Genomic DNA, 27,523 nt, shown 5'->3' with positions numbered 1-27,523 from the left:
ATATACTTTAAGCTAAATATCAATCTTTATTGAAACTTTATCTTGTAGTCTCGAGTAAAGTATTCAACAGACTAATCCACATTAAAAAGTAAGTTAAAACACAACTTACTATATAATCACTACTAGAAACCTGCAAATTTCCCAAGGACGTTGAAGTTGTTGAGTGTGTGAATAGAGTTTCACGTGGAATGTAGAAAGGAAAAAAATACGTTACTTATAAAAAGTTGAATATTCTTAATGTTGTGAGGTCTTTTGAGGGACAATACCACTCCATGTTAAGAGTATCTTTAGGTCGATTCTATCCAACAACTAGTATCAGAGCAAACGGTTTGATGGCAAAAATATGGAAATGGCATAGTGTTGCGTGGGGGGGGGGGGGGTAGTGCCTTTGCCTGTCATGAGCCGGTTTACCACCCTTGCCCCTAGCTTCAAAGTCGCATGGGCTTCGGTCACTATAAATACTCGGATCATGTGGATTGCACCCGTAACTTCAAATACGCATACATAACTGCAATACTTGTAAAGCGAAGTGATCTCTTAATGGTGCGAGGCATTTTGGGGGAAAACTGTGCAGGCTTGACTCGAATAGGTATTGAGTGCACCTTTACAAGTGAGCTTAAAAGTTCAGTTCCATGTCTATTTTGTGATTTAAATAAGTAATTTTTTTCTGGCTTTCTTTCTCTATTTGGTTTATTATTTCGAAATTCCCATGCTTGACATGAAATCTCCATTCTTGTTTTTTTAATCAATGATTCAACTAATTCTCCAAACATTTTCTTACCTAGATATATATGCGAAAAATTACTTTAAAAAAAAGACTTGATTTATAATTTCAAAAGTAGATCAGGGATCTGTCTATTCATAATAGTGCATTAATTGTGAAATCCTGGATCTGCCGCTGATTTCATATACTCCCTGCTTCCTAAAAACCTGATTTTGAAGTCCACATATTGCAGAGTACGGACTATCTCTATATTTCCATGCTGCAATTTGCCACAGCTTTAATATCCACTACGTAAAACAAAGGCGAAAGTGCCCGTCTAAATGGAAATAGACAACGCCCACTACAGATTGTAAACAAAACATAATGTATCATTAACAGTTTGCTAAAGCTCCAAATGACATATGTGTGCAGTACGTATATTGCATTATCCTAATCAAACATTAGACTTCAAATAGATTTCCCAAAATTAGCTTGCTCTTTGACATCTTGTATTAGTTTTGTCAAGTTCAGGTAAGAGGAACCCCCTTCCTCCCCAGCCTTTCTTGCAATTTCTCCAAGCTTTTTAGCTCTTTCTCTTCTCATTTCTGCTTCCTCTTCTTCACCCATTAATTTTTCAATAACCATTTTAATGTCATCTTTGTTCACTTGTGTATCCGCTTTTTCCTCCTCTAAAAACATAACAGGATTCTCGACGCCAGACTTTACTCCTATCTTGAGAACATTCGCAATTAGCCTTTCGTTACAAAATTGCTCAGCAAATAATGGCCAAGTGATCATTGGCACGCCAGCAGATATTCCTTCTATACTCGAATTCCATCCACAATGAGTCACGAATCCCCCGACAGAAGCATGTGATAATATTAGTACTTGTGGGGCCCAACCGTGGATTAAAATCCCTTGTTCTTTAATTCTTTCTTCAAAATTCTGTTCATTTAGCCATTTTCTGAATTCATCTGAGATATGTCTAACAACCCAAATAAAAGGTCGTTTAGAAGACTCTAATCCAAGTCCGAGTTCTATCATCTGTGATGTTGGCAAGCGCGATAAACTTCCAAGACAAACAAAGAGGACCGAGAGTGGTTCCTTAGAATCGAGCCATTTCAAGTAGTGGTGTTCATCTATTGAGGCTTTGCTTCCTCTTTCAGCTTTGTCTTGTTTCTCTTTGTTGCATAAGGAAACCGGACCAATTGTCCAAATCTTATTACCTGTTCGAGACATAATATAATTTATTAATTAAAAGTATGCTCCTTCTAATAACTTAAGCTTTTAGATTATTAGATGATCACTCAATTCAGTGTGATATTAGAACAAGTATGGGTCATGATTTAATTCAAATCTCACCACTACCCCAAAAGCAAAGAAAATTTTCATTTGTTTATCCCAAGAAAAAGAACCAAACCACATATGTTTGAGATATAATTTAATTATTGCAATTAAAATTTGTATTTTCTGTAACAACTTAAGATAAGATGCTCACAGAATGCAACATGGTATTAAAGCAAGTTGAGATCATCGGTGGCATAATATAACTTCGCAATTAAAAGTGTATTTCCTCTAACAAATAACAATGTTAAACATCTAAATCAGATAGTGACACGATTCAACATGTTATTGGACTTAGCAGAGGTTGTGGGTTCAATTCTCTATCGGCATCCAAAAGCAAAGAATATTTTGATATGTTTGATGCATGAAAAAATAACTAGGCCCTTACGCATTGAGACATGATATAATAATTAATTAATTAAAAGTATGCTCTCACTAACTAACAGTATAAGTGTTCAGATAAGACGGTCACACACTTAAGCAATTCAACATTACCTTTGGCCTTTCTCAATCCTTTTACATATTCCGGTTCCAACTCCTCAAAGCTATTAGCCACTATACCATAAGCTTCATTTTCTGCCTCCTTCATTTTGTACGCAAATTCTTCCCATTCAGGATTATTTGGATCTACCAACGATTTAAGTTGAGCTTTGGTTAGTTCAACTTTGTCCGGAAAATCAGGCACTGAAAAATACTCAGTATCAGAATCAACATTTTCCAACACCTTCCATTCTCTCAAATTGTGTAAACACAACAAAGAAAAGCTACACATCCCATGAAAAACAATCCGAGGAATGTCAAATCTTTTGGCAACATTAGTTGTCCAAGGAAAACACATATCGGAGATTAAACAACTTGGTAATGGATTTAATTCTCGCAACAAGTCTACTACTTGCGACTCAAGCATTTGAGTTGCAAGAAAGAAATTCTTCATCATATCTATAGATTGAAGCATGTCGCAGTTTTCGCACCCTTCTGGTATCCCTGCTTCTGAGCTTGGAAAATAGAGGTCAATTACTTGAATTTTAAGTCCAATCTCTATAGCGCGGGCGATAACTGTATTGAACCTGTTGGCATTTGAGGGTGTCAAAAGAATTGTGATAATAGCACCTCGTTGTGCTAATAATCGAGCTATGTCTATCATAGGTATCATATGGCCTTGTGCCATGAAAGGAAATAACACAAAATGTGGTTGCTCATGAGTAAGAACTGCCATTTTTTGTTGAATTTAGTAGAGAAATTGGAGAATTTTGAAATGTTATATTAGCCTTGTCTCAACATTGCTTGTTTTTTATATAGAAATTCTCAGCAGAAAAGCCAAAAAAAGGAATTTTGTGGCAAATTATCTCATTTTCTTTTGCTAACTTGGAAGCCACGTCTCCTTATGAGCTTCTCCTTTATTTGTATATCCAAGAAAGAAACATCAAAACAAAGTTAAAAAGCTGGTCTGCTAAAAAAAATAGAAAAAAGAATGTGAACAACGGTGAGATGTTTTTAAAAGAAAGTTTTTGAGTGATATTAGTTTTACTCATCTTGCGCATGAATTTTTCACGTTAAAATCTCCGTTCCGTATTGCTATTACCAGAGGCGGACCAAGAATTTTTATACGACGGGGTACATTATTCTGCTCAACCAGTGACTCCTAAAGGCTTGTAGTGTTCAGGGTGTCAACTGTTTTAAATTAACCATTTTCAAGGCATATACGCGTATATATACATAATTTCGGCCGAAGTTTACGGGGTCCGATGACCCCTCATCCATACACATGGGTCCGCCATTCGCTATTACGGCCAGAGGCGGACCCAGGAGTTGAAGGTCGCGGGTGCACTTTTAGATTTAACCAGAATCTACTTTGTATATAGGGTGCCTACTACTCATATATCAGTATTTTCTAAAGACATATCTGTGTATATATGAAAATTTTGCCGAATTTTATGGGTACTAGTGACCCCTCTTTATATATCACGGGTCTGCCTTTGATAACGGCCTCCATCTCAATTTACGTGACGCAATTCGAATCTAAAAGTTAGACGAGTTTTTCTTTGAACGCGAATAGGAAGGTTATGCTGTATGTGGTGGTAATTTCAGATTCATAGACAAATAGATGATGTAAGAGCAGACATAAGCAAACTGAGAGTTACATGTTCTACTGTTTGTTTGTTGCTTCTGGCAAATGGCAAACAGCTAACATCTATAATTTGTGGATGATAATAGCTGGTTACTAACATTCATCTAGAAATATTGCAACCGGACAAACTGATACTTCTGATTGTTTTGAAGAAACAGCACATGGAGATAATTCTGAATTTTATTTTTTGTTCTTTTGTTAAAACCACAAGTTTAGTATCTTGCAAAACTTTAGTTCACATGTGTGTATACTTCTATTGTTAATCAGTTGTCCACAACTGTTTATGAAAGCCTCAGAAATAAACCTAAATCTACCGGGAAAGATGTAATTCCACGTTTATTGGGATTAATTAAGAGTCTCTACTTAGTGATAGACGTGGATGGTTGACCACCAAAGGATGTGGTGCAACGGATAGGGCTGCTCTTCCCTTAACTAGAGGTCTCGGGTTCGAGGTTTGGGTATGGAAAGATCTTTGATAGAGATCGCTTCCCCCCGAATGGAGCCCTACGCGGCGCTAATCCGGATATAATCGAGCTCCAATGCAAATATCACACGCCGGGTGAGAAATCAAAAAACAATAAGTGGATGGTTGGACCAAATATGATTTTATTTGGATCAACTTTAATTTAATTGAAACAATTTCAATCTAGATTGGATTTTCTGGTAGAAATGACACTAGGTAGCCACTCTAAAGGGCTGCTATTTAGGAATTGGCCAGTGTGTCTTAAATTTAAATTTTTTAATTCAATTTTTCTGGACAAAAATGTTCTGAGTTGTCCTTAAGTTAAGATTTTTAGTTTAAAATTTCAAGATAAAATAATACTAACTAATCTCTAAATAGCATCCATCAGAATGGCTCTGATACCAATTAAGAGGATCTGAAGTATATAATTGAAAATGCGGAAATGAAAGTAAATTAATGACAAATTTTAAGAAACTTACTTTTATTTGAACATCAAGAACATGCAGAACAAGGGGATTTTTACAGCAAAGGGAGGAGAAACATAAGAAAGAAAATGGGCGATTTTCGGTCTGCCTTCAATATTACAATTTGAGAGTCTTATATAGACCTCGAAGAAAAGATTGAATTCATATCCATCGTTCATGCTGAATAGCCCGATATTACTTTTTAGAGAAGTCATTTGTCCATTGCTTTTCTGAAAGGCTGTCCTTTACTTTTCTGAAAGGTCAAACGTCGCTTTCTTCTTTTTGAAGAGGCAGAGGTCATTTTCTTCTTTTCTGAAGAGTCAGTGCCTTTGTCCTTTCTTTGAAGAGGTAAGAAAGTAATCACCTGCTAGACTGGGCTAGGCTTGGGTTATTCCGTCTAGATCTTCCATATATCCATTTTTTCCGCTTTCTGCAGAGGATGAACTTGAAACTACTTCTAACATGGCATGTACTTGAGTCGGATCTGCTGACGCAATATTTGCTAGCATACCGAGCAATTTTTTCTTTAACTCTTTCTAAGAGTTGTTTGATTTTGTTCTTGATTCTGTCCTAATTGGTCTGGATTTTTTGGTCTCTTTGACTTCAGGAATCCAACCTTTGATTTTAGGCGTTTTAACTAAATATTTGATTTTATCAAATTGTTTTATATCAAATGACCAATTAATAATAAAAGATATTCTTTTTGCAAAGTAATATTTGCATAATTTTATGTGGTCTGGAAGAGAGGAGATTTCGTTTTCAATTTGTAGTCTCTCATAACGTATTTGAAAGCTTCGGGGCATAGCTTGCTCTATTCCTCCAAATACTTTCCACCAGTCGTAAAACCATCTGGGTAGAATTGATTTCTGGGCTTGTTCGCTATACTTGACAAATCAGGTGTGTGTTTTTGGACGTAGGTATAGAAAGTTAAACCAAACGTACATATAATCTTTAAAATTATAGGTTTGAGGTCTATATTGAACTGATAACACAATTGGAGTGTGTAGATGATCCATTCCCCATTCAAACGGGCTTAATACTTTATTGATGATGAATTTCGAGATTCTGATACTAGTTGGGTCTCTCTCATCGTAGAAAGTATGCTAGAATGTAACCGACTTTGTATCTGTTAGGATTAATTCGTAGTACCTCCTTGTTTTCAGAGGTTCACTAGTTTCAACATAATTCCTGTCTGTGTAGCAAGGTCTGATAAGATCTGCAAGGTCATAATTTTCGTAGCCTTTGTCTGGGGCTAGAACCTTGACTGGTTCTTTTGCAATTAGTTCAAATGTTTCCTTTTCTGAGGAAACAGGTCTCTTTTCTTCTGTTTTAACCGGTGTGTGTGGGTTAACTGCTTGAGCGAAGGACTCTGGGACCTTCATTGCATAGTCAGAACTAGTTAGTACCTTTCCTATTTGGCTTGTTGAGGCTTTTGAGGAAACGTGTTGAAATGGGCCGTCTTTTTTCGGAATGGATCCGAGTATTGTCATGGTAGAGGGTTTGTTTATAGTGGGTACTCTCGGAGGGGTAATCATAAAAGGTGGTCTCACGGGTTCGATGCTAGATAATAATGCCTACCATCTGGCAAAAATCTGTTTTGAAATAAGATTTTTAACATCCTTTTGCAAAATCTCTTTAGCTGATTTACAATCAATTCTTAATAAAAATTCTTTGTTTGTTAAATCATCTTGAAATTTTGTAATACATAGCACTATAGACAAAATCTCTTTTTTGACTGTACTATAATTTTTCTGATCCGGATTCCAGACACCAGAAGTGAAACAAACTAACTGTTCGGGAGACTTTGGAGAAATTCGTTGTTTAAGGATTCCATCGTACCCTTCTTCTGAAGCGTCGGTTTCTACTATCATAAATGCTTCAGGATTTGGAATGCCTAGACATGGGAGTTTTTGAACAATGGATTTGACCTTTTTGACTGTGTCAGTTTGTTCTAGGCCCCAAGGGACTAGATTCTTCCTAAGGCGCTTATAAAGGGGGGGGGGGGGTTCACAGATTTTTCTAATGTTAGGAATAAAATCTTCTACATAATTGAGACTACCTAAAAACCTTTGTAGTTGTCTTTTGTCAGTGATTTTATCGGGAAATTTGGACGAGAACTCAATGGCTCTACAGATTGGTTTGTAAGTACCTTGATAAAGGTGATGTCCTAAAAATCTAATAGTAGTTTGGAACAACTTGATCTTTTTAGCACTGACTACTAGGCTATTGTGCTTTGCTATCTTAAAGAAAGTATTGAGATGTTTAAAGTGAGAATCTATATCTTCTGAAAATATTAATACATCGTCAATATAAACTATTGACATATTACTGTAAGGGTTGAATATATTATTCATAATATTCTGAAATTTAGATGGAGCATTCTTTAATCCGAAAGGCATTACATTCCATTCATATTGTCCAAATGGAATATTGAAAGCGGTTTTATATTTATCTTCTTCAGTAATTTGAATTTGCCAGAAACCTGATTTCATATCAAATTTACTGTAAATATTAGCTTTGTAAGTTCTTTTTAATAAATCTCTTTTATTAGGTATCGGATACCTAATCCATTGTAATACTTTATTTAACGGTTTATAATTAATAACTAATCTGGGAGCTCCTCTTTCCTTTTCTGCGTTATTGTTAACGTAGAAGGCTGCACAGCTCCAAGGTGACTTGGAAGGTCTAATAATCGTCTTTTGGAGAAGATCATTTATTTCTTTTTTACAGACTTCCATTAAATCATAATTTATTTGAATAGGTCTTGCCTTAGTAGGTATAGCTTGTTCGTTATATTCTTTAATATAAGGTAGGTTGACTATATGCCTTTTTCGTTCCCAAAAGGCAGTAGGCAAATCGGAACAAACTTCTAGTTCGAGTTTTTGTTGAAATTGTTTAATCTTATCTTCTACCTCGGGGTTTTTTAAAGTTTGTCCTATTTTGTGAACTTTGATGTCATTCTTTAAATAATTAACTTGTTGAGTTAATAAATTTATTTTAAAAATTGTTTGTGATTTAATATAATCACTTTGTTCTTTAGAGTGGGATTTAGATAAGGAAATCTTATTTCTTTGCCTAACACTGTGGTGCAAAGTGTACTTAAGTAGTCGTAATGTGGTTTTATTTGAGTTAGGAAAGGAATTCCTTGAATTATTTCTTCATTAATGTCTCTTGTTACTACAAAGTCGTTAATAAAGCATATTCCATCGTTGCAGATATGTGCTTTTGATAATTTATAATTTATTTTTAATAATTCTCCTACAGCAGAGTATAATTTTTGTGTACTTTTTTCTAAATATTTTATTGGTATTATTCCTTCCATTATGCAGTTTTTATCTGCACCTGAATCTAATAATGCTAACTTAGTAAGGGTCATATCATGAACCTTCAATGTTATAGGAAGATGATAGCTTTTGGCCTTTACTTTAATAATTTTAACTAAGGCAACTGAACCTCCTTCAGATTCTTCGATAATAGAATCAGTGTCCTTTAATCGTGAAGGGCTATTATCTTCTTCGTCATCGTCTTCTTATTTTGAGAAGAATTCTTTGTCAATAGCTTTCCCTTTATCTACTTGAGATAGTATTTTATCAGTAATACTTTCCATCTCAATCTTACTAAGTTGAAGCTTAATATCTTTAAGTTCTTCTTTTACTGATTTAAGTTCAGTTTGAAGATGTTGGATAGTAGTAGGATCTTCTGTTTTTACAAAGAATCTATTCATTACCTTTTTCATATCAAAAGGTTTTATTTGTGGTCGATTTTCCTTTTGTTTAATGATAATATTTTTTAACTCAGTTAAATATATATTTCTTAATTCATCATTATCTATGTGTTCGATGATGTCGAATAAGACTTCTTTGGAGTCTTCTGTAATTACTCTAAGAGAATTTTGATTACATACGCAAATTGCGCCAGTACAGTTACAACTGTCTTCTACTAAGCTGTTGTTGTCTGAGTCATATGCGACATTAATCAATTCATTATCGCTATCAGAATAGCTATCAGTGGATGAAGATGATGAACTGTTATCATTATCTTCCAGAATTGCGTAAAGTTTTTCTTTAGTGTTGGCGTCAATTTCAAGAGTACTTACTTTACTCTTTTTCTTTTTTGTAACTTTGCACTCATTGGAAAATAGGAAAATAGATTGTGCTGAACACAATATTAGAATCTGCAAAAATATAATCAGATATAATAATCTGCGAAATAAAGCTTTATTAACTATTGAAAGAGAAATTGAATTTTATAAAGATAATCTTGAGAGTTATCAACACAGAAAAAGAATAATTCTAAAAAAAATAAAAACAATGAATATCTGTATCAACAGGTATACATCTCAGTATTAAAATGAATAATTCCGAGAATAATAAAATTCTTAATAGTGCTAATATTTCGGCAATATCTAATATTGCCAAAAAAGAAAATGATTTACAAAATTGGAGTATTCCTAGAGAATCTTTTAATACGATATATCATACTGGCAAGTTTGATTTTATTAAAAGCTATAACATAAAGACTTGTGAATCAACAATTGCTATTAATAACTCTATTGAAACAATTAAGTTATTAGCAGCACATGATATACAACAATATGAGAAAAAATACAATTTTCTCCATATAGGACTTGTTCAAATAGCCGTCAAGCCTTTATACAGACTAGGATTAGAGAATCCCCTCTGTCTATTACTAAGAGATGATAGACTATTAAATTTTGACGATTCATTATTAGGAGTCTTACAAAGTAACTTAGCCTAAGGTCCTGTTTACTTTAATTGTTATCCAAATTATTCGGTTGACATAAATGACCAGAATATTTTAGATACTCTAACTCTTAATATTAAAACAAAAAATATGAATTGTAAAATTAATACAAGAGAGATAGCTGTAATATACAGAGTATATTACAGACTCATGAAAACTACTTTAGCCCCAAAAACTAAAATTGAAAGTAGTAAAGGAGTTACTATGCTCATGGAAGCAAACCAAGAACATAGCAACACCTTCGTCCCTTGAATGATTCGATGGGATGAGATATTATCAAAAGATGAATGACGTTTTGAAGCCATAGCTCAACCAAAATATGAACCAGAAAGTTCATGCATCGAACAAGTTTTTCAACATCCTACAGGAGCAGTAGACTTAAAATTTTTAAGATCTAACTCTTTAAGCGAAGCCTCTTCCAGTAGAAGAATGTCCTTCAGCAGACCTTCTTCTTTCAAACCCCTGGAGGGAAATAGTAAAAGTTGTAAAAGCGATAAAAGAGACGAAGAGTTAATCGAAGAACTTGATAGAAAAATAAAAGGAGTAGATTTTAACAAAACCGTTCCTAAGGTAATCTATCAAAAGGGTCCCTTCATTCATAAAAGTCCATCCGCTGAAACAATTGATAGACTCGGAACTCTTAAAGAAGAAAATAATTTCAAAATACACTGAAAAAGTCTAAATGCTCAGTGGGAACACCCTGATAATAACATTAAAAGAGAATGGTATGTATATACCTATTCTTTTGACCAAAGAGGAACTTTTAGAAATAAATGGATTAGGACTTAAAAATACTTAGATGTGATATTGAATTCTTTAGATGGTTCGAATTAACAGGACAGATTCTAAATCAAAAGGAATCTTTACAAATGATTATCAATAAATGGTATACCAAAAATAAAGGTATAATAGAGGCCATCATTCCAACATTAGATGAAATCATAATACCCGTTCAAAATGAGATAGTCACAGCTTCCCCTTTTAAAAAAAGAAAGTACCTACCTTGACAAAGAACCAACAAACAAAGATCTAAACAAAATAATTGTCCAAAATAACTACACAAATAACCTTTTACATGTTGTATCTAATCAGCTAAAAGATACCAATAAGATAGCAACCCCTACTAGGACGATGGTAGCATCCACAATTGAAACATATCCTACTATCAAAATCCCTGAATTTTCTAAAGAAAAATTCCCTCAATTAAGAGAAAAATTTGATTTTACAAATGAACTTCTAGAAAAAATAGAAGAACAACTTAAAACAAAACTAAGTATCTCAAAGCCTAATACAGAACAAGCTAGTACTAGCAAAGATAAAACCATTGAACTCTATAAACTGCAAACACAATTAACTTCATTAAATAACAAATATGAAATTCTGTTAAAGGAAGAAACCATCCCTGACAGGGAAACTAAACTAAAAATGATAGAAAGAGCTTCTAAAGAGCTTGTAGATTCTATAAATAAATTAAAACCTTCACTCACTCTAAAAACTATCTCTACCACTACTCCTGAAGTAAGTAGATTAACGAATGATCCTCGACACCCTAATAAAAAGAATTATTACAAAAGAGCATCATTTCCAGACGTTCAGTTCGAAGAAGATATCTATCTATCCCACTCCAGTCACAATGGAATTGGAATTTCTGAATGGAATATTGATGGTTTAACTGAAAGTCAAATCTACAAAAAGCTTCACGAAATAGTAATTTCTGTAACAGCATACAAAATGAAAAATGCGTCAGATAAACACGCATCAACCTTAATAGTATCAGGCTTTACTGGTACATTAAAAAATTGGTGGGATAATTACCTTTCTGAAGAAAATAGGAATCGAATCCTTAATGCCAAAGCAGTAATAACTGAAAATAATACTCAAATAGCAGAGCAAGAATCTAAAGAAGACGCTACTGCAACTTTAATCTACTGTATAGCCAAACATTTTATTGGTGAACCAAAATTATTTCAGGATAGATGTCTTGAACTTCTAAATAATCTTAGCTGCCCAAAATTAACAAACTTTAGGTGGTATAAAGATATGTTCATAGAAAAGGTAATGGTCAGAGAAGACTGCAATAAACCTTTCTGGAAGGAAAGATTTATTAGTGGATTACCCAGATTATTTGCCGAAAAGGCAAGAACTAAAATTAGAGATAGGTTTAATGGTCAAATTCCATATGACAATCTTACGTATGGAGACTTAATAAGTTTTATCAATGTTACCGGTTTAGACTTATGTACAGACCTAAAACTTAAAAGTCTTATTAAAAAGGATAGACTACAGTCCAAAGCTGAGCTTGGTAGTTTTTGCCAAGACTTCGGCTACAAATCAATAGTCGCTCCATCAAAAAGAGTGTCAAAGAAACACAGATCTTCAGATAAACCTAAAGGACGCCATAGGCGTAAAGAAAAGAAAGAAGGAGAAACTTCTAAAAAGAAAAGGTTTAAAAGAAAATCTAAAAAGGATTATGGTGGCAAATGCTGGTCTTGTGGAAAAACGGGACATAGAGCCAATGAGTGCAAAGTTACAAAAAAAAAAGAGTAAAGTAAATACTCTTGAAATTGACGACAACACTAAAGAAAAACTTTACGCAATTCTGGAAGATAATGATAACAGTTCATCATCTTCATCCACTGATAGCTATTCTGATAGCAATAATGAATTGATTAATGTCGCATATGACTCAGACAGCAACAGCTCAGTAGAAGACAGTTGTAACTGTACTGGCGCAATTTGTGTATGTAGTCAAAATTCTCTTAGAGTAATCACAGAAGACACCAAAGAAGTCTTATTCGACATCATCAAACACATAGAAAATGATGAATTAAGAAAAAAATATTTAACTGAGTTAAAAAATATTATCATTAAACAAAAGGGAAATCGACCACAGATAGAACCTTTTGATATGAAAAAGGTAATGAATAGATTCTTTGTAAAAACAGAAGAGCCTACTACTATCCAACATCTTCAAACTGAACTTAAATCAGTAAAAGAAGAACTAAAAGATATTAAGCTTCGACTTAATAAGATTGAGATGGAAAGTATTACTGATAAAATACTATCTCAAGTAGATAAAGGGAAAGCTATTGACAAAGAATTCTTCTCAAAAGAAGAAGACGATGAAGAAGAAGATAATAGCCCTTCAGGATTAAAGGACACTGATTCTATTATCGAAGAATCTGAAGGAGGTTCAGCTGCCTTAGTTAAACTTACTAAAGTAAATGCCAAAAACTATCATTTTCCTATAACATTGAAGGTTCATGATATGACCCTTACTAAGTTAGCATTATTAGATTCAGGTGCAGATAAAAACTGCTTAATGGAAGGAATAATACCAATAAAATATTATGAAAAAAGTATACAAATATTATACTCTGCTACAGGAGAATTATTAAAAATAAATTACAAATTATCAAAAGCACATATCTGCCACGATGGAATATGCTTTATTAACGACTTTGTAGTAACAAGAGACATTAATGAAGAAATAATTCTAGGAATTCCTTTCCTGACTCAAATAAAACCACATTACAACGACTTAAGTGCACTTTTCACCACAGTGTTAGGCAAAGAAATAAGATTTCCTTATCTAAATCCCATCTCTAAAGAAGAAAGTGATTATATTAAATCACAAACAATTTTTAAAATAAATTTGTTAACTCAGCAAGTTAATTATTTAAAGAATGACATCAAAGTTCACAAAATAGAACAAACTTTAAAAAACCTCGAGGTAGAAGATAAGATTAAACAGTTTCAACAAAAACTCGAACTAGAAGTTTGTTCCGATTTGCCTACTGCCTTTTGGGAACGAAAAAGGCATATAGTCAACCTACCTTATATTAAAGAATTTAACGAACATGCTATACCTACTAAGGCAAGACCTATTCAAATGAATTATGATTTAATGGAAGTCTGTAGAAAGGAAATAAATGATCTTCTCCAAAAGAAGATTATTAGACCTTCCAAGTCACCTTGGACTTGTGCAGCCTTCTACGTTAACAATAACGCAGAAAAGTGTGACGACCCGGCCAGTCGTCTCATGAGTTACTGCTCCATTTCCCCCATTTCAGTTTATTTATGCTTAGTTATCCGTGTTTTATGTGATCGGGTTGATTAGTTCGAGTTCGAAGAGAATTTGGTAAGAAATGAGACACTTAGTCTCTTTTAAGAAGACTTGAGTTGGAAAAGTCAACCGGATGTTGACTTATGTGTTAGAAGGCTCGGAAGTGAGTTCCGATGGTTCGGTTAGCTTCGGGAGGCGATTTGTGACTTAGGAGCGCGATCGGAATGGGTTTTGGAGTTGTAGAGAAGATCTAGACTTGAATTGACGAAATTAATATTTTGGCAAATTCCGGTTGATAGGCGAGATTTTGATATAGGGGTCGGAATGGAATTCCGAGAGTTGCAATAGCTTCGTTGTGCCATTTGGGATGTGTGTACAAAATTTCAGGTCATTCGGACGAGATTTGATAGACCTTTTGATCGAAAGCATAATTTAAGAGTTCTTGGAGTTCTTAGGCTTGAATCCTATGTTAAATTGGTGATTTGATGTTGTTATAAGCGTTCCGATGTGTTGAACAAGTTTGAACGATGTCATGGGATGTGTTGGTACAATTAGTTTGAAGTTTTGGGGGTCCTGGGTAGGTTCCGGGATGTTTTAGGCCGAAAATCATAGCTGTAGCAGGTCCAGGAGGGTTGCAGACCCCGGAACTCACCCACGCGGTCCGCAAAAAAATAGGTGCGCCCGCGGTGACTTCTGTGCGGACCGCACAAAAACGGGCGCGGCCGCGGTAGGCGTCGCGCGGACCGCACAAAAGTTGGTGCGGCCGCGGTGGAGAACCTTCCCGCTGATCCTACTTCAGAAGCTCATTTCTTTTGATCTACAAGGAATTGTGAGGTTATTCAAAAACGAAGGTTGTTGCCCATTGTGTCTAGTTTCCAGAAATGTAAAGATATCACAATTTAGACATCTGTAGCGAAAGTTATGACCAAAATACTAAAGCCTGTCACTGTAGAGGAGGGCCTGTGTGGCCGCGGTCATTTCTGCGCGTACCGCACTGTCTTGTGTGGCCCGATGTCATTTTGATACGGCCCGCAGAGGCTGAGATCTGAGGCATACCCTATAAATACGAGGTTTTGGATTTTATTTAATATTTTGACCTAGAGAACTCGAATTTTGGCGATTTTTCGAAGGTTTTTCAAGAAATTCATCGGGGTAAGTGATTTTTACCCAGAATTGGCTAGAATACAGGAACCTATCATTGAATTCATCATTTAATTCGTGATTTGAGATGGAATTTGGGGAGTAAATTGTGGAACCTTTCAAAAATATAAAATGATGATTTGAAGGACCAAATAGTGTCAGAATTGTATAATTTTCGTATGGTTAGACTCGTGAGAGTGCGAGGTTTCTGGAAATATAATTTTTTTCCGATTCCGAGATGTGGGCCCGAGGGGCGTTTTGGTAATTTTTCATAATTTCGCGTATTAGCTATGAATTAAAACATAGAATCATTTGTTTGAGATGATATTTACGATATGCAATTGAATTGAATAGATTTGGGCCATTTGGAGTCGGATACGCGTAGCAAAAGCGTGGTTTCTAGTTGAGTTTGAGCCGGTTCGAGGTAAGTGGCTTATCTAACCTTGTGTGGGGGACCTTTCCCCTTAGGATGTGCTATATTTGATAATTGATATGCCCTATACATGAGGCGACGAGCGCGTATTTGAGCTAATTGTTGAAAAATTCGGTTGTTCCTTAAGTATTTCAATTGAGTTCTTTTTTTTACTGTTTTATTCTACTTGTGAATCTAGCATGTTGCTAGTCTAGAAAGGCATGTTTAGTTGACTTAATTGACTATTTACTTAAATTGCCTGAATTGCATTATGTGAAGCATGTTAAGCTAGAAGTAAGTGTTTACTCGGTACGAAATTAGCATTTAATTTAATATTCTCGTGTTGCTGCTCTGTGTTTTAAATTGGGACTATAGGACGGTATCCCGGGAGATCCCCTATTCGTATTGATGACCTGGACTGAGGTGCGGGATACCAAGAGATCCCTAATACATAAATTGAGGATACCGAGAGGTCCCTGGCATATATTGAGGATACCGAGATATCTTCGGGATACCAAGAGATCCCTGGTATATATTGAGGATACCATGAGATCCTCGGGATACCAAGAGATCCCTGGCATATATTGAGGATACCAACAGATCCTCAGGATACCAAGAGATCCCTAGTACATGTTGAGGATACTAAGAGATCCTCGGGATTCTTAGAGATCCCCAGTTACTTTCCTTGTGGTTTGTTTTCATCTCTGTTTCCGTTATTGTACTCTTATTATCATGTATAGATTATTACTATAGATTCTCAATTTCACTACTTATCTTATCCTATCATCTTTATATTTTATTTAACCTCAGTAGGGCCCCGACCTTCCTCGTCACTACCCAACCGAGGTTAGGTTTGGCACTTACTGAGTACCGCTGTAGTGTACTCATGCCTCTTCTACGCATGTTTTTCATGTGCAGATCCAGGTACCGCGGATCAGGCTTACTACCGTTAAGGGAGGCGACTGCTTTAGAGACTCCGAGGTACATCTGTCGCGTCCGCAGACCAAGGAGGCCCTTTCTACTTCTGCCTTTAGTCTTTAGCCGTTATGTATTTTTCTGTTCTTATTAGACATTCCAGAGTTAGAGCTATGTAGTGTTCATCTCAGCTTCTAGATCCGTGAGTTTCCGGGTTTTGGGACAGTGTATCAGAGTATTGAGGAGTTGTGTGTGTGTGTTGAGCGACATGTAAATATTGTTTCCTTTAGTTATTTATGGCTGTTGACAATTTATTCTGCAAGTTTAGTCATTTTTCACATTGTTAGGCTTACCTAGTCGTAGAGACTAGGTGCCGCCACGATAGTTCACGGAGGGCGAACTGGGGTCGTGACAAGTTGGTATCAGAGCTCTAGGATTATAGGAGTCATGGATCACAAGCCGGTTTATTAGAGTCTTGCTGATCGGTACGGAGACGTCTGTACTTATCTATGAGAGGCTATGTAACTGTTTTGGAAAATTCTTTACTTCATTGATTTCCTTGTCGTGCGATATTTTTGACATCAGTTCTAAACTTCTGTCTTCTATTCTCTCATAGATGGTAAGGACACGTGCTACTCGGGACGATCAGGCACCCGCACCCCCTCCTACAGCCGTCAGAGGCAGGGGCCGGGGCAGAGGCCTTGGACGCGCACGGGGTGCAGCCAGAGCACCTGCACGAGCTGCCGCTAAGGTACCGCCAGCAGATCCAGCCGGAGTTCAGGCACCCGACACGCCTACATCCACTACTACTCCAGCCCTTCAGGAGACATTGGCACAGTTTATGAGTATGTACATCATGCTGGCTCAGGCAGGGTTGCTTCCCCTTGCTGCAGCCACATCCCAGGCCGGGGGAGGAGCACAGAATCCCGCCGCCCGCACTCCTGAGCAGCGAGTGCATGTTGAGAAGGTCCCAGAGATCATTCCAGCACTGCATGCAGTGCCAGTTCAGCTCGAGGATGGGACAGCTGCTTCAGAGGATGAGCATCGGAGACTTGAGAGGTTCAAAAAGTATGATCCTCCGGTATTCAGTGGACTAGCATCAGATGATGCCTTGGGATTTCTGGAGGAGTGCCACTGCATCCTTTGCACTATGGGTATATCAGGGTCGAGCGGGGTTTCCTTCACTGCTTTCCAGCTTCGGGGAGCTGCCTATGAGTGGTGGCGCACCTATGAGTTAGACAGTCCAGACGAGGCTGCTTCACTGACTTGGACCCAGTTCTCAAATATGTTCTTGAGAGAGTTCGTTCCTCAGAACTTTAGGGACGCATAGCGTGCAAAGTTTGAGCATTTGCGCTAGGGTAATATGACTGTTTCAGAGTATGCTATCCGTTACACCAGATTAGCTAGGCATGCACCAGCCTTGGTTTCTACTGTCCGCGAGAGGGTTTGCCAGTTTATTGAGGGGCTTATTCCTCCCATCAGATCTAGCATGGCTCATGAGTTGGAGATGGACATTTCTTATCAGCAGGTGGTGAGCATTGCTAGGAGGATTGAGGGTATGCATGCTAGGGAGAGAGAGAGGAGCGGGAGGCCATGAGGTCTCGTGAGTCGGGCCATTATTCTGGTGCCCGTACCCTAGCTGCAGGTCATCATGGTAGGGGATATATGAGTCACCCCGTTCATTCAGCTCTTCCAACAGCCAGCAATGCTCCAGCTCCTCCCCGATATTAGGAGCCATATTATGCACCTCCGGTTTCTAGCGCGCCTCCTGCGCGGGGTGCTTTCAGAGGTCAATCTAGCAGACCTGGCCCTAGCCAGTCACAACCACCACATCCTTCCAGAGCTTGTTTTGAGTGTGGTGACACATGCCATGTGGTGAGGGATTGCCCTAGACTTGGGAGTAGTGCACCTCCACATAGTTCTCAGCCACAGTGTGCCCCGCAGAGTTCTCAAGCTATGGTTACAGCTCCAGTTGCTACCCCACCTACTCAGCCAGCTAGAGGTAGAGGTCGGGGAGGTAGAGGTCGCCCTAGAGGGGGAGGCCAGGTCAGATACTATGCCCTTCCTGCACGTACCAAGGTTGTTGCTTCCGATTCTGTCATCACAGGTATTATACTAGTTTGCCGCAAAAATGCATCGGTTCTATTCGATCCAGGCTCTACTTATTATTATGTCTCTTCTTATTTTGCTCCACATTTGGGTGTATCTCGGGATTCTTTGAGTTTCCCTTTTTGTGTTTCTACTCCTGTGGGAGATTCTCTTGTTGTGAACCGCGTTTATCGGTCGTGTTGGTTGCTCTTAGTGGTTTTGAGACCAGAGCCAATCTATTATTACTCAGCATGGTTGATTTTGATATTATCTTGGGCATGGACTTGTTGTTGCCCCATTATTCTATTCTTGATTATCACGCCAAAACCATGACACTGGCTATGCCAGGTGTACCGCATGTTGAGTGGAGGGGTGTCTTAGATTACACTCACAATAGAGTTATTTCTTTTCTTAAAGTTAAATGTATGGTTGAGAAGGGGTGTGCCGCATACTTAGCTTATGTGAGAGACGTCAGTATTGATACTCCTTCAGTTGATTCAGTTCCAGTAGTACGAGATTTTCCCGATGTGTTTCCAGCTGATCTTCCACGCATGTCGCCTGATAGAGATATTAATTTTGGCATTGATCTGTTACCGGGCGCTCATCCCATTTCTATTCCCCCATATCGTATGGCTCCTCCTGAGTTGAAGGAGTTGAAGGATCAGTTACAAGAATTGCTTGATAAGGGTTTTATTCGACCCAGTGTATCGCCTTGGGGTGCTCCTGTCTTGTTTGTGAAGAAAAAGGATGGTGCTATGCGTATGTGTATTGATTATCGCCAGTTGAACAAAGTTACAGTTAAGAACCGTTATCCTTTGCCTCATATTGATGATCTGTTTGACCAGCTTCAGGGCGCACGGGTGTTTTCTAAGATTGATTTGCGCTCAGGTTACCATCAGTTGAAGATTCGGGAACCATATATCCCGAAGACTTCTTTCAGGACTCGGTATGGCCATTACGAGTTCCTTGTTATGTCATTTGGGCGGACCAATGCCCCAGCAGCTTTTATTCATTTGATGCACAGTGTGTTCTGTCAATATCTCGACTTGTTTGTCATTGTTTTTATCGATGATATTCTGGTGTATTCCCAGAGTCGGGAAGATCATGAGCAGCACTTGGGAACTGTGCTTCAGACTTTGAGAGAGAAGAAGTTATATGGTAAGTTCTCGAAATGTGAGTTTTGGTTGAATTCAGTGGCATTCTTAGGCCACGTGATATCGAGTAAAGGTATTCAGGTGGATCCGAATAAGATAGAGGCCATGCAGAGTTGGCCCAGACCATCATCAACTACTGAGATTCGCAGTTTCCTTGGTTTGGCTAGCTACTACCATCGTTTTGTGGAGGGGTTTTCATCGATTGCTGCCCCTAGGACCAGGCTGACCCAAAAGAGTGCTCCATTTTAGTGGATGGAAGAGTGTTAGGCGAGCTTTCAGAAACTCAAGATAGCCTTGACCACATCCCCAATTTTGATACTGCCTACAGGTTCGGGGTCTTATACAGTCTATTATGATGCCTCGAGGGTTGGCCTCAGAGCGGTGTTGATGCATGACGGTAGGGTGAGTCCAGACAGTTGAAGATACATGAGAAGAACTACCCTATCCACGACCTTGAGTTAGCTGCCATTGTTCACGCCCTGAAGATTTGGCGCCATTACTTATACGGTGTGCCTTGTGAGATTTATACTGACCATCAGAGCTTGCAACACTTGTTCAAGCAAAAGGATTTAGATTTGCGCCAGAGGAGGTGGTTAGAGTTGCTGAAGGACTATGACATCACTATCTTGTATCACCCGGTCAAGGCCAATGTGGTGGCCAATGCTTTGAGTCACCGGGCGGAGAGTTTGGGGAGCCTAGCATACCTACTAGCATCAGAAAGGCCTATGGCAATGGATGTTCAGGCCTTAGCCAACCAGTTTGTGAGATTGGACCTTTCGGAGCCCAGTCGGGTCCTAGCTTGTGTGGTTTCTCGGTCTTCCTTGTTTGACCGTATCAGGGAGCGGTAATATGATGACCCTCATTTGCTTGTCCTCAAGGACAAGATTCAGCACGGTGATGCCAGATATGTGACTATTGATGATGATGGGGTATTGAAGATGCAGGACCGGGTCTGTGTACCCAATATTGATGGTATTCGGGAGTTGATATTGGAGGAGGCTCATAGTTCACGGTATTCTATTCATCCAGGTACCGCGAAGATGTATCAAGATTTGAGGTAGCACTATTGGTGGAGGCGGATGAAGAAGGATATAGTTGGATTTGTAGCTTGGTGCCTCAACTGTCAGCAGGTGAAGTGTGAGCACTAGAGACCAGGTGGGTTACTTCAGCAAATAGAGATTTCGGAGTGAAAGTGGGAGCGGATCACCATGGACTTTGTAGTTGGGCTCCCACGGACTTTGAGAAAGTTTGATGCTCTTTGGGTGATTGTGGATCGTCTGACCAAGTCCGCTCACTTTATTCCTATGTGTACTACTTATTCCTCAGAGGGGTTGGCGGAGATCTATATTCGGGAGATTGTTCGTCTTCATGGCATCCCGATTTCCATCATTTCAGATAGGAGTACTCAGTTCACATCACGGTTCTGGAGGGCCGTTCAGCATGAGTTAGGTACTCGGGTAGAGTTGAGTACAACATTTCACCCTCATACGGATGGACAATCCGATCGCACTATTCAGATTCTTGAGGATATGCTTCGCGCGTGTGTGATTAAGTTTGGAGGGTCTTGGGATCAGTTCTTGCCATTGGCAGAGTTTGCTTACAACAACGGCTATCAGTCCAATATTCAGATGGCACCGTATGAGGCTTTATATGGGAGACGGTGTAGATCTCCGGTGGGTTGGTTTGAGTCGGGTGAGGCTAGATTATTGGGCACGGACTTAGTTCAGGGTGCCTTGGAAAACGTTAAGGTGATTCAAGACAGACTCCGTACAGCCCAGTCCAGACAGAAGAGTTACGCGGACCGGAAAGTTCGTGATGTTTCCTATATGGTTGGTGAGCGGGTTCTGCTTCAGGTTTCGTCTATGAAGGGCGTTATGAGATTTGGGAAGAAAGGGAAATTGAGTCCGAGGTTTATTGGCCCATTTGAGATATTGAGGCGAGTTGGGGAGGTTGCTTATGAGCTTGCCTTACCTCCCAGCTTGGTAGGAGTTCATCCAGTATTTCATGTTTCGATGCTCCGGAGGTATCACGGTGACCCGTCGCATGTGTTGGATTTCAGTTCAGTTAGGCTAGACAAGGATCTATCCTATGTTGAGGAGCCAGTGGCAATATTGGACAAGCAAGTTAGAAAGCTGAGGTCAACGAACATTTCTTCGGTAAAGGTTTAGTGGCGCGACCAGCCCGTGGAGGAGGCCACCTGGGAGACCGAGTAGGAGGTACGGAGCAGATATCCTCATCTGTTTGAGGCTTCAGGTATGTTTCTTGACTCGTTCGAGGACGAACGTTTGTTTAAGTTGGGGAGGATGTGACGACCCAACCAGTTGTCTCATGAGTTACCGCTCCGTTTCCCCCATTTCAGTTTATTTATGCTTCGTTATCCATGTTTTATGTGATCGGGTTGATTAGTTCGAGTTCGGAGAGGATTTGGTAAGAAATGAGACACTTAGTCTCTTTTAAGAAGGCTTGAGTTGTAAAAGTCAACCGGATGTTGACTTATGTGTTAGAAGGCTCGGAAGTGAGTTCCGACGGTTCGGTTAGCTTCGGGAGGCGATTTTTGACTTAGGAGCGCGATCGGAATGAGTTTTAGAGTTGTAGAGAAGATTTAGACTTGAATTGGCGAAATTAATATTTTGGCAAATTCCGGTTGATAGGATAGATTTTGATATAGGGGTTGGAATGGAATTCCAAGAGTTGCAATAGCTTCGTTGTGCCATTTGAGATGTGTGTGCAAAATTTCAGGTCATTCGGACGAGATTTGATAGACCTTTTGATCGAAAACATAATTTAAGAGTTTTTGGAGTTCTTAGGCTTGAATCCTATGTTAAATTGGTGATTTGATGTTTTTATAAGTGTTCCGAAGTGTTGAACAAGTTTGAACAATGTCATGGGATGTGTTGGTACAATTAGTTTGGAGTTTCGGGGGTCCCGGGATGTTTTAGGCCGAAAATCATAGCTGTAGCAGGTCCAGGAGTGTTGCAGGCCCCGGAACTCACCCCACGCGATCCGCACAAAAATAAGTGCGCCCATGGTGAGTGCTGTGCGGACCACACAAAACGGACGCAGCCGCGGTAGGCGTCGCGCGGACCGCACAAAAGTGGGCGTGGCCGCGGTGGAACACCTTCCCGCTGGTCCTATTTCAGAAGCTCATATCTTTTGATCTATAGGGAATGTTGAGGTGATTCAAAAACAATTGTAGCCCATTGTGTCTAGTTTCCAGAAATGTAAAGATATCACAATTTGGACATCTGTAGCGAAAGTTATGGCCAAAATACTAAAGCATGTCACTGTAGAGGAGGGCCTGCGCGGCCGCGGTTGTTTCTGCGTGGACCGCACTGTCTTGTGCGGCCCCGGTCGTTTTGATGTGGCCCGCGGAGGCTGAGATCTGAGGCGTACCCTAAAAATACGTGGTTTTGGGTTTTAGTTAATATTTTGACCTAGAGAGCTCAGATTTTGGCGATTTTTCGAAGGTTTTTCAAGAAATTCATCGGGGTAAGTGATTTTTACCCAGAATTGGCTAGAGACATGAACCTATCATTGAATTCATCATTTAATTCGTGATTTGAGATGGAATTTGGGGATAAAATTGTGGAACCTTTCAAAAATATAAAATGATGATTTGAAGGACCAAATAGTGTCGGAATTGTATAATTTTTGTATGGTTAGACTCGTGAGAGTGAGAGGTTTCTGGAAATATAATTTTTTTCCCGATTCTGAGATGTGGGACCGAGGGGCGTTTTGGTCATTTTTCATAATTTCGCATATTAGCTTTGAATTAAAACATAGAATCATTTGTTTGAAATGATATTTACGATATGCAATTGAACTGAATAGATTTGGGCCATTTGGAGCCGGATACTCGTGGCAAAAGCGTGGTTTCTAGTTGAGTTTGAGCCGATTCGAGGTAAGTGGCTTGTCTAACCTTGTGTGGGGACCTATCCCCTTATGATGTGCTATATTTGATAATTGATATGCCCTGTACGTGAGGTAACAAGCGCGTACTTGAGCTAATTGTTGAAAATCCGGTTGTTCCTTAAGTATTTCAATTGAGTTTTTTTCCTATTTTATTCTACTTGTGAATCTAGCATGTTGCTAGTCTAGAAAGGCATGTTTAGTTGACTTAATTGCCTATTTTATTAAATTGCCTGAATTGCATTATGTGAAGCATGTTAGGCTAGAAGTAAGTGTTTACTCAGTACGAAATTAGCATTTAATTTAATATTCTCGTGTTGCTGCTCTGTGTTTTAAATTGGGACTACGGGACAGTATCCCGGGAGATCCCCTGTTCGTATTGATGACCTGGAATGAGGTGCGGGATACCAAGAGATCCCTAGCACGTAAATTGAGGATACCGAGAGATCCTCGGGATACCAAGAGATCCCTGGCATATATTGAGGATACCGAGAGATCCTCGGGATACCAAGAGATCCCTGGCATATATTAAGGATACCAAGAGATTCTCGGGATACCAAGAGATCCCTGGTATATATTGAAGATACCAACAGATCCTCGGGATACCAAGAGATCCTTAGTACATGTTGAGGATATTAAGAGATCCTCGGGATTCTTAGAAATCCCCGGTTACTTTCCTTGTGGTTTATTTTCATCTCTGTTTCCGTTATTGTACTCTTATTATCCTGTATAGATTCTTACTGTAGATTCTCAATTGCACTACTTATCTTATCCTGTCATCTTTATATTTTATTTAACCTCAGTAGGGCCCCGACCTTCCTCGTCACTACCGAACTGAGGTTAGGCTTGGCACTTACTGAGTACCGTTGTAGTGTACTCATGCCTCTTCTCCGCATGTTTTTCATGTGCAGATCCAGGTACCGCGGATCAGGCTTACTACCATTAAGGGAGGCGACTGCTTTAGAGACTCCGAGGTACATCTGCCGCGTCTGCAGACCAAGGAGCCCCTTTCTCTTTCTGCCTTTAGTCTTTAGCCCTTATGTATTTTTCTGTTCTTATTAGACATTCCAGAGTTAAAGCTATGTAGTGTTCATCTCAGCTTGTGGATCCGTGAGTTTCCGGGTTTTGGGATAGTGTATCAGAGTATTGAGGAGTTGTGTGTGTGTGTTGAGCGGCATGTAAATATTGTTTCCTTTAGTTATTTATGGCTATTGACTATTTATTCCGCAAGTTTAGTCATTTTCCGCATTGTTAGGCTTACCTAGTCGTAGAGACTAGGTGCCGTCACGATAGTTCACGGAGGGCGAACTGGGGTCGTGACAAAAAGGAAAAAGGAGCTCCCAGATTAGTTATTAATTATAAACCGTTAAATAAAGTATTACAATGGATTAGGTATCCGATACCTAATAAAAGAGATTTATTAAAAAGAACTTACAAAGCTAATATTTACAGTAAATTTGATATGAAATCAGGTTTCTGGCAAATTCAAATTACTGAAGAAGATAAATATAAAACCCTTTCAATGTTCTATTTGGACAATATGAATGGAATGTAATGCTTTTCGGATTAAAGAATGCCCCATCTGAATTTCAGAATATTATGAATAATATATTCAACCCTTACAGTAATATGTCAATAGTTTATATTGACGATGTATTAATATTTTCAGAAAATATAAATTCTCACTTTGAACATCTCAATACTTTCTTTAAGATAGTAAAACACAATGGCCTAGTAGTCAGTGCTAAAAAGATCAAGTTGTTCCAAACTACTATTAGATTTTTAGGACATGGCCTTTATCAATGTACTTACAAACCAATCTATAGAGCCATTGAGTTCTCGTCCAAATTTCCCGATAAAATCACGGACAATACATAACTACAAAGGTTTTTAGGTAGTCTCAATTAGCAGATTTATTCCTAACATCAGAAAAATCTGTGAACCCCTTTATAAACGCCTTAGGAAGAATCCAGTCCCTTGGGGTCTAGAACAAATCGACACAGTCAAAAGGGTCAAATCCATTGTTCAAAAACTCCCATGTCTAGGCATTCCAAAATCCTGAAGCATTTATGATAGTAGAAACCGACGCATTTAAGATAGTAGAAACTCCCATGTTTATCATTTATGATAAGCATTTATGGAATCCTTTAACAACGAATTTCTCTAGAGTCTCCCGAACAGTTAGTTCGTTTCACTTCTGGTATCTGGAATCCGGCTAGGAAAAATTGTAGTACAGTCAAAAAAGAGATTTTGTCTATAGTGATATGTATTACAAAATTTCAAGACGATTTAATAAACAAAGAATTTTATTAAAAGTCGATTGTAAATCAAGTAAAGAGATTTTGCAAAAGGATGTTAAAAATCTTATTTCAAAACATATTTTTGCCAGATGGTAGGCATTATTATCCAGCTTCGATTTTAAAATCGAATTTATAAAAGGTGAAAATAATTCTCTACCCGATTTTCTGACTAGAGAATTTCTACAGGGAAAAAATGAGACCAAACCAGAAAGGTCCGTTCAGGGCCTCCCCCAAAAGAGAGAATAGGTATTCTGCCCTTGCAGAATTCCCCTTGTTACCACCCGTGAGACCACCTTTTATGATTACGCCTCCGAGAGTACTCATTATAAACAAACCCTCTACCATGACAATACTCGGATCCGTTCCGAAAAAGACGACCCATTTCAACAGGTTTCCGCAAAAGCCTCAACAAGCCAAACAGGAAAGGTACTAACTAGTTCTGACTATGCAATGAAGGTCCCAGAGTCCTTCGCTCAAGCAGTTAACCCACACACACCGGTTAAAATAGAAGAAAAGAGACATGTTTCCTCAGAAAAGGAAACATTTGAATTAGTTGCAAAAGAACCAGTCAAGGTTCTAGCCCTAGACAAAGGCTAGGAAAATTATGACCTTGCCGATCTTATCAGACCTTGCTACATAGACATGAATTATGTTGAAACCAGTGAACCTCTGAAAACAAGGAGGTACTACGAATTAATCCTAACAGATACAAAGTCGGTTACATTCGAGCATACTCTCTACGATGAGAGAGACCCATCTAGTATCAGAATCTCGAAATTCACCATCAATAAGGTATTAAGCCCGTTTGAATGGGGAATGGATCATCTACACACTCCAATTGTGTTATCAGTTCAATATAGACCTCAAACCTATAATTTTAAAGATTATATGGACGTTTGGTTTAACTTTCTATACCTACGTCCAAAAACACACACCTGGTTTGTCAAGTATAGCGAACAAGCCCAGAAATCAATTCTACCCAGATGGTTTTACGACTGGTGGAAAGTATTTGGAGGAATAGAGCAAACGATGCCCCCAAAGCTTTCAAATACATTATGAAAGATTACAAATTGAAAACAAAATCTCCTCTCTTCCAGACCACATAAAATTATGCAAATACTACTTTGCAAAAAGAATATCTTTTATTATTAATTGGTCATTTGATATAGAACAAATTGATAAAATCAAATATTTAGTTAAAACGCCTAAAATCAAAGGTTGGATTCCTGAAGTCAAAGAGACCAAAAAATTCAGACCAATTAGGACAGAATCAAGAACAGAATCAAACAACTCTCAGAAAGAGTTAAAGAAAAAACTGCTCGGTATGCTAGCAAATATTGAGTCAGCAAATCCGACTCAAGTACATGCCATGTTAGAAGCAGTTTCAAGTTCATCCTCTGCAGAAAGCGGAAACAATGGAGATATGGAAGATCTAGACGGAATAGCCCAAGCCTATGCCCAGTCTAGCAGGTGATTAATTTCGCATATGACTCAAAGAAAGGACAAAGGCACTGACTCTTCAGAAAAGAAGAAAATGACATCTGCCCCTTCAAAAAAAAAAAGTGACGTTTGACCTTTCAGAAAAGCAAAGGACAACCTTTCAGAAAAGCAAAGGACAAATGACTTCTCTAAAAAGTAATATCGGGCCACTTAGCATGAATGATGGAGATGAA

At 38.4% G+C, this 27,523-nt stretch overlaps 1 protein-coding gene across 1 annotated transcript; it reads right to left on the bottom strand.

Moving 5' to 3' along the window:
• Positions 1-801: 801 nt before the first annotated feature.
• On the bottom strand, positions 802-3,414 carry LOC107795159 (UDP-glycosyltransferase 73C4-like). The gene is made up of 2 exons (XM_016617740.2): positions 2,543-3,414; positions 802-1,929 (listed from the first exon to the last, which is right to left on the bottom strand). The coding sequence occupies exons 1-2, from the start codon at positions 3,261-3,263 to the stop codon at positions 1,172-1,174; spliced, it is 1,479 nt and encodes a 492-aa protein (XP_016473226.1). The 5' UTR covers positions 3,264-3,414; the 3' UTR covers positions 802-1,171.
• Between the last annotated feature and the right edge of the window lie 24,109 nt (positions 3,415-27,523).

Source organism: Nicotiana tabacum, chromosome 10, assembly GCF_000715075.1.
Source record: "Nicotiana tabacum cultivar K326 chromosome 10, ASM71507v2, whole genome shotgun sequence".
Taxonomy (NCBI): Eukaryota; Viridiplantae; Streptophyta; class Magnoliopsida; order Solanales; family Solanaceae; genus Nicotiana; species Nicotiana tabacum.
This window is presented reverse-complemented; position numbering and strand designations above follow the sequence as displayed.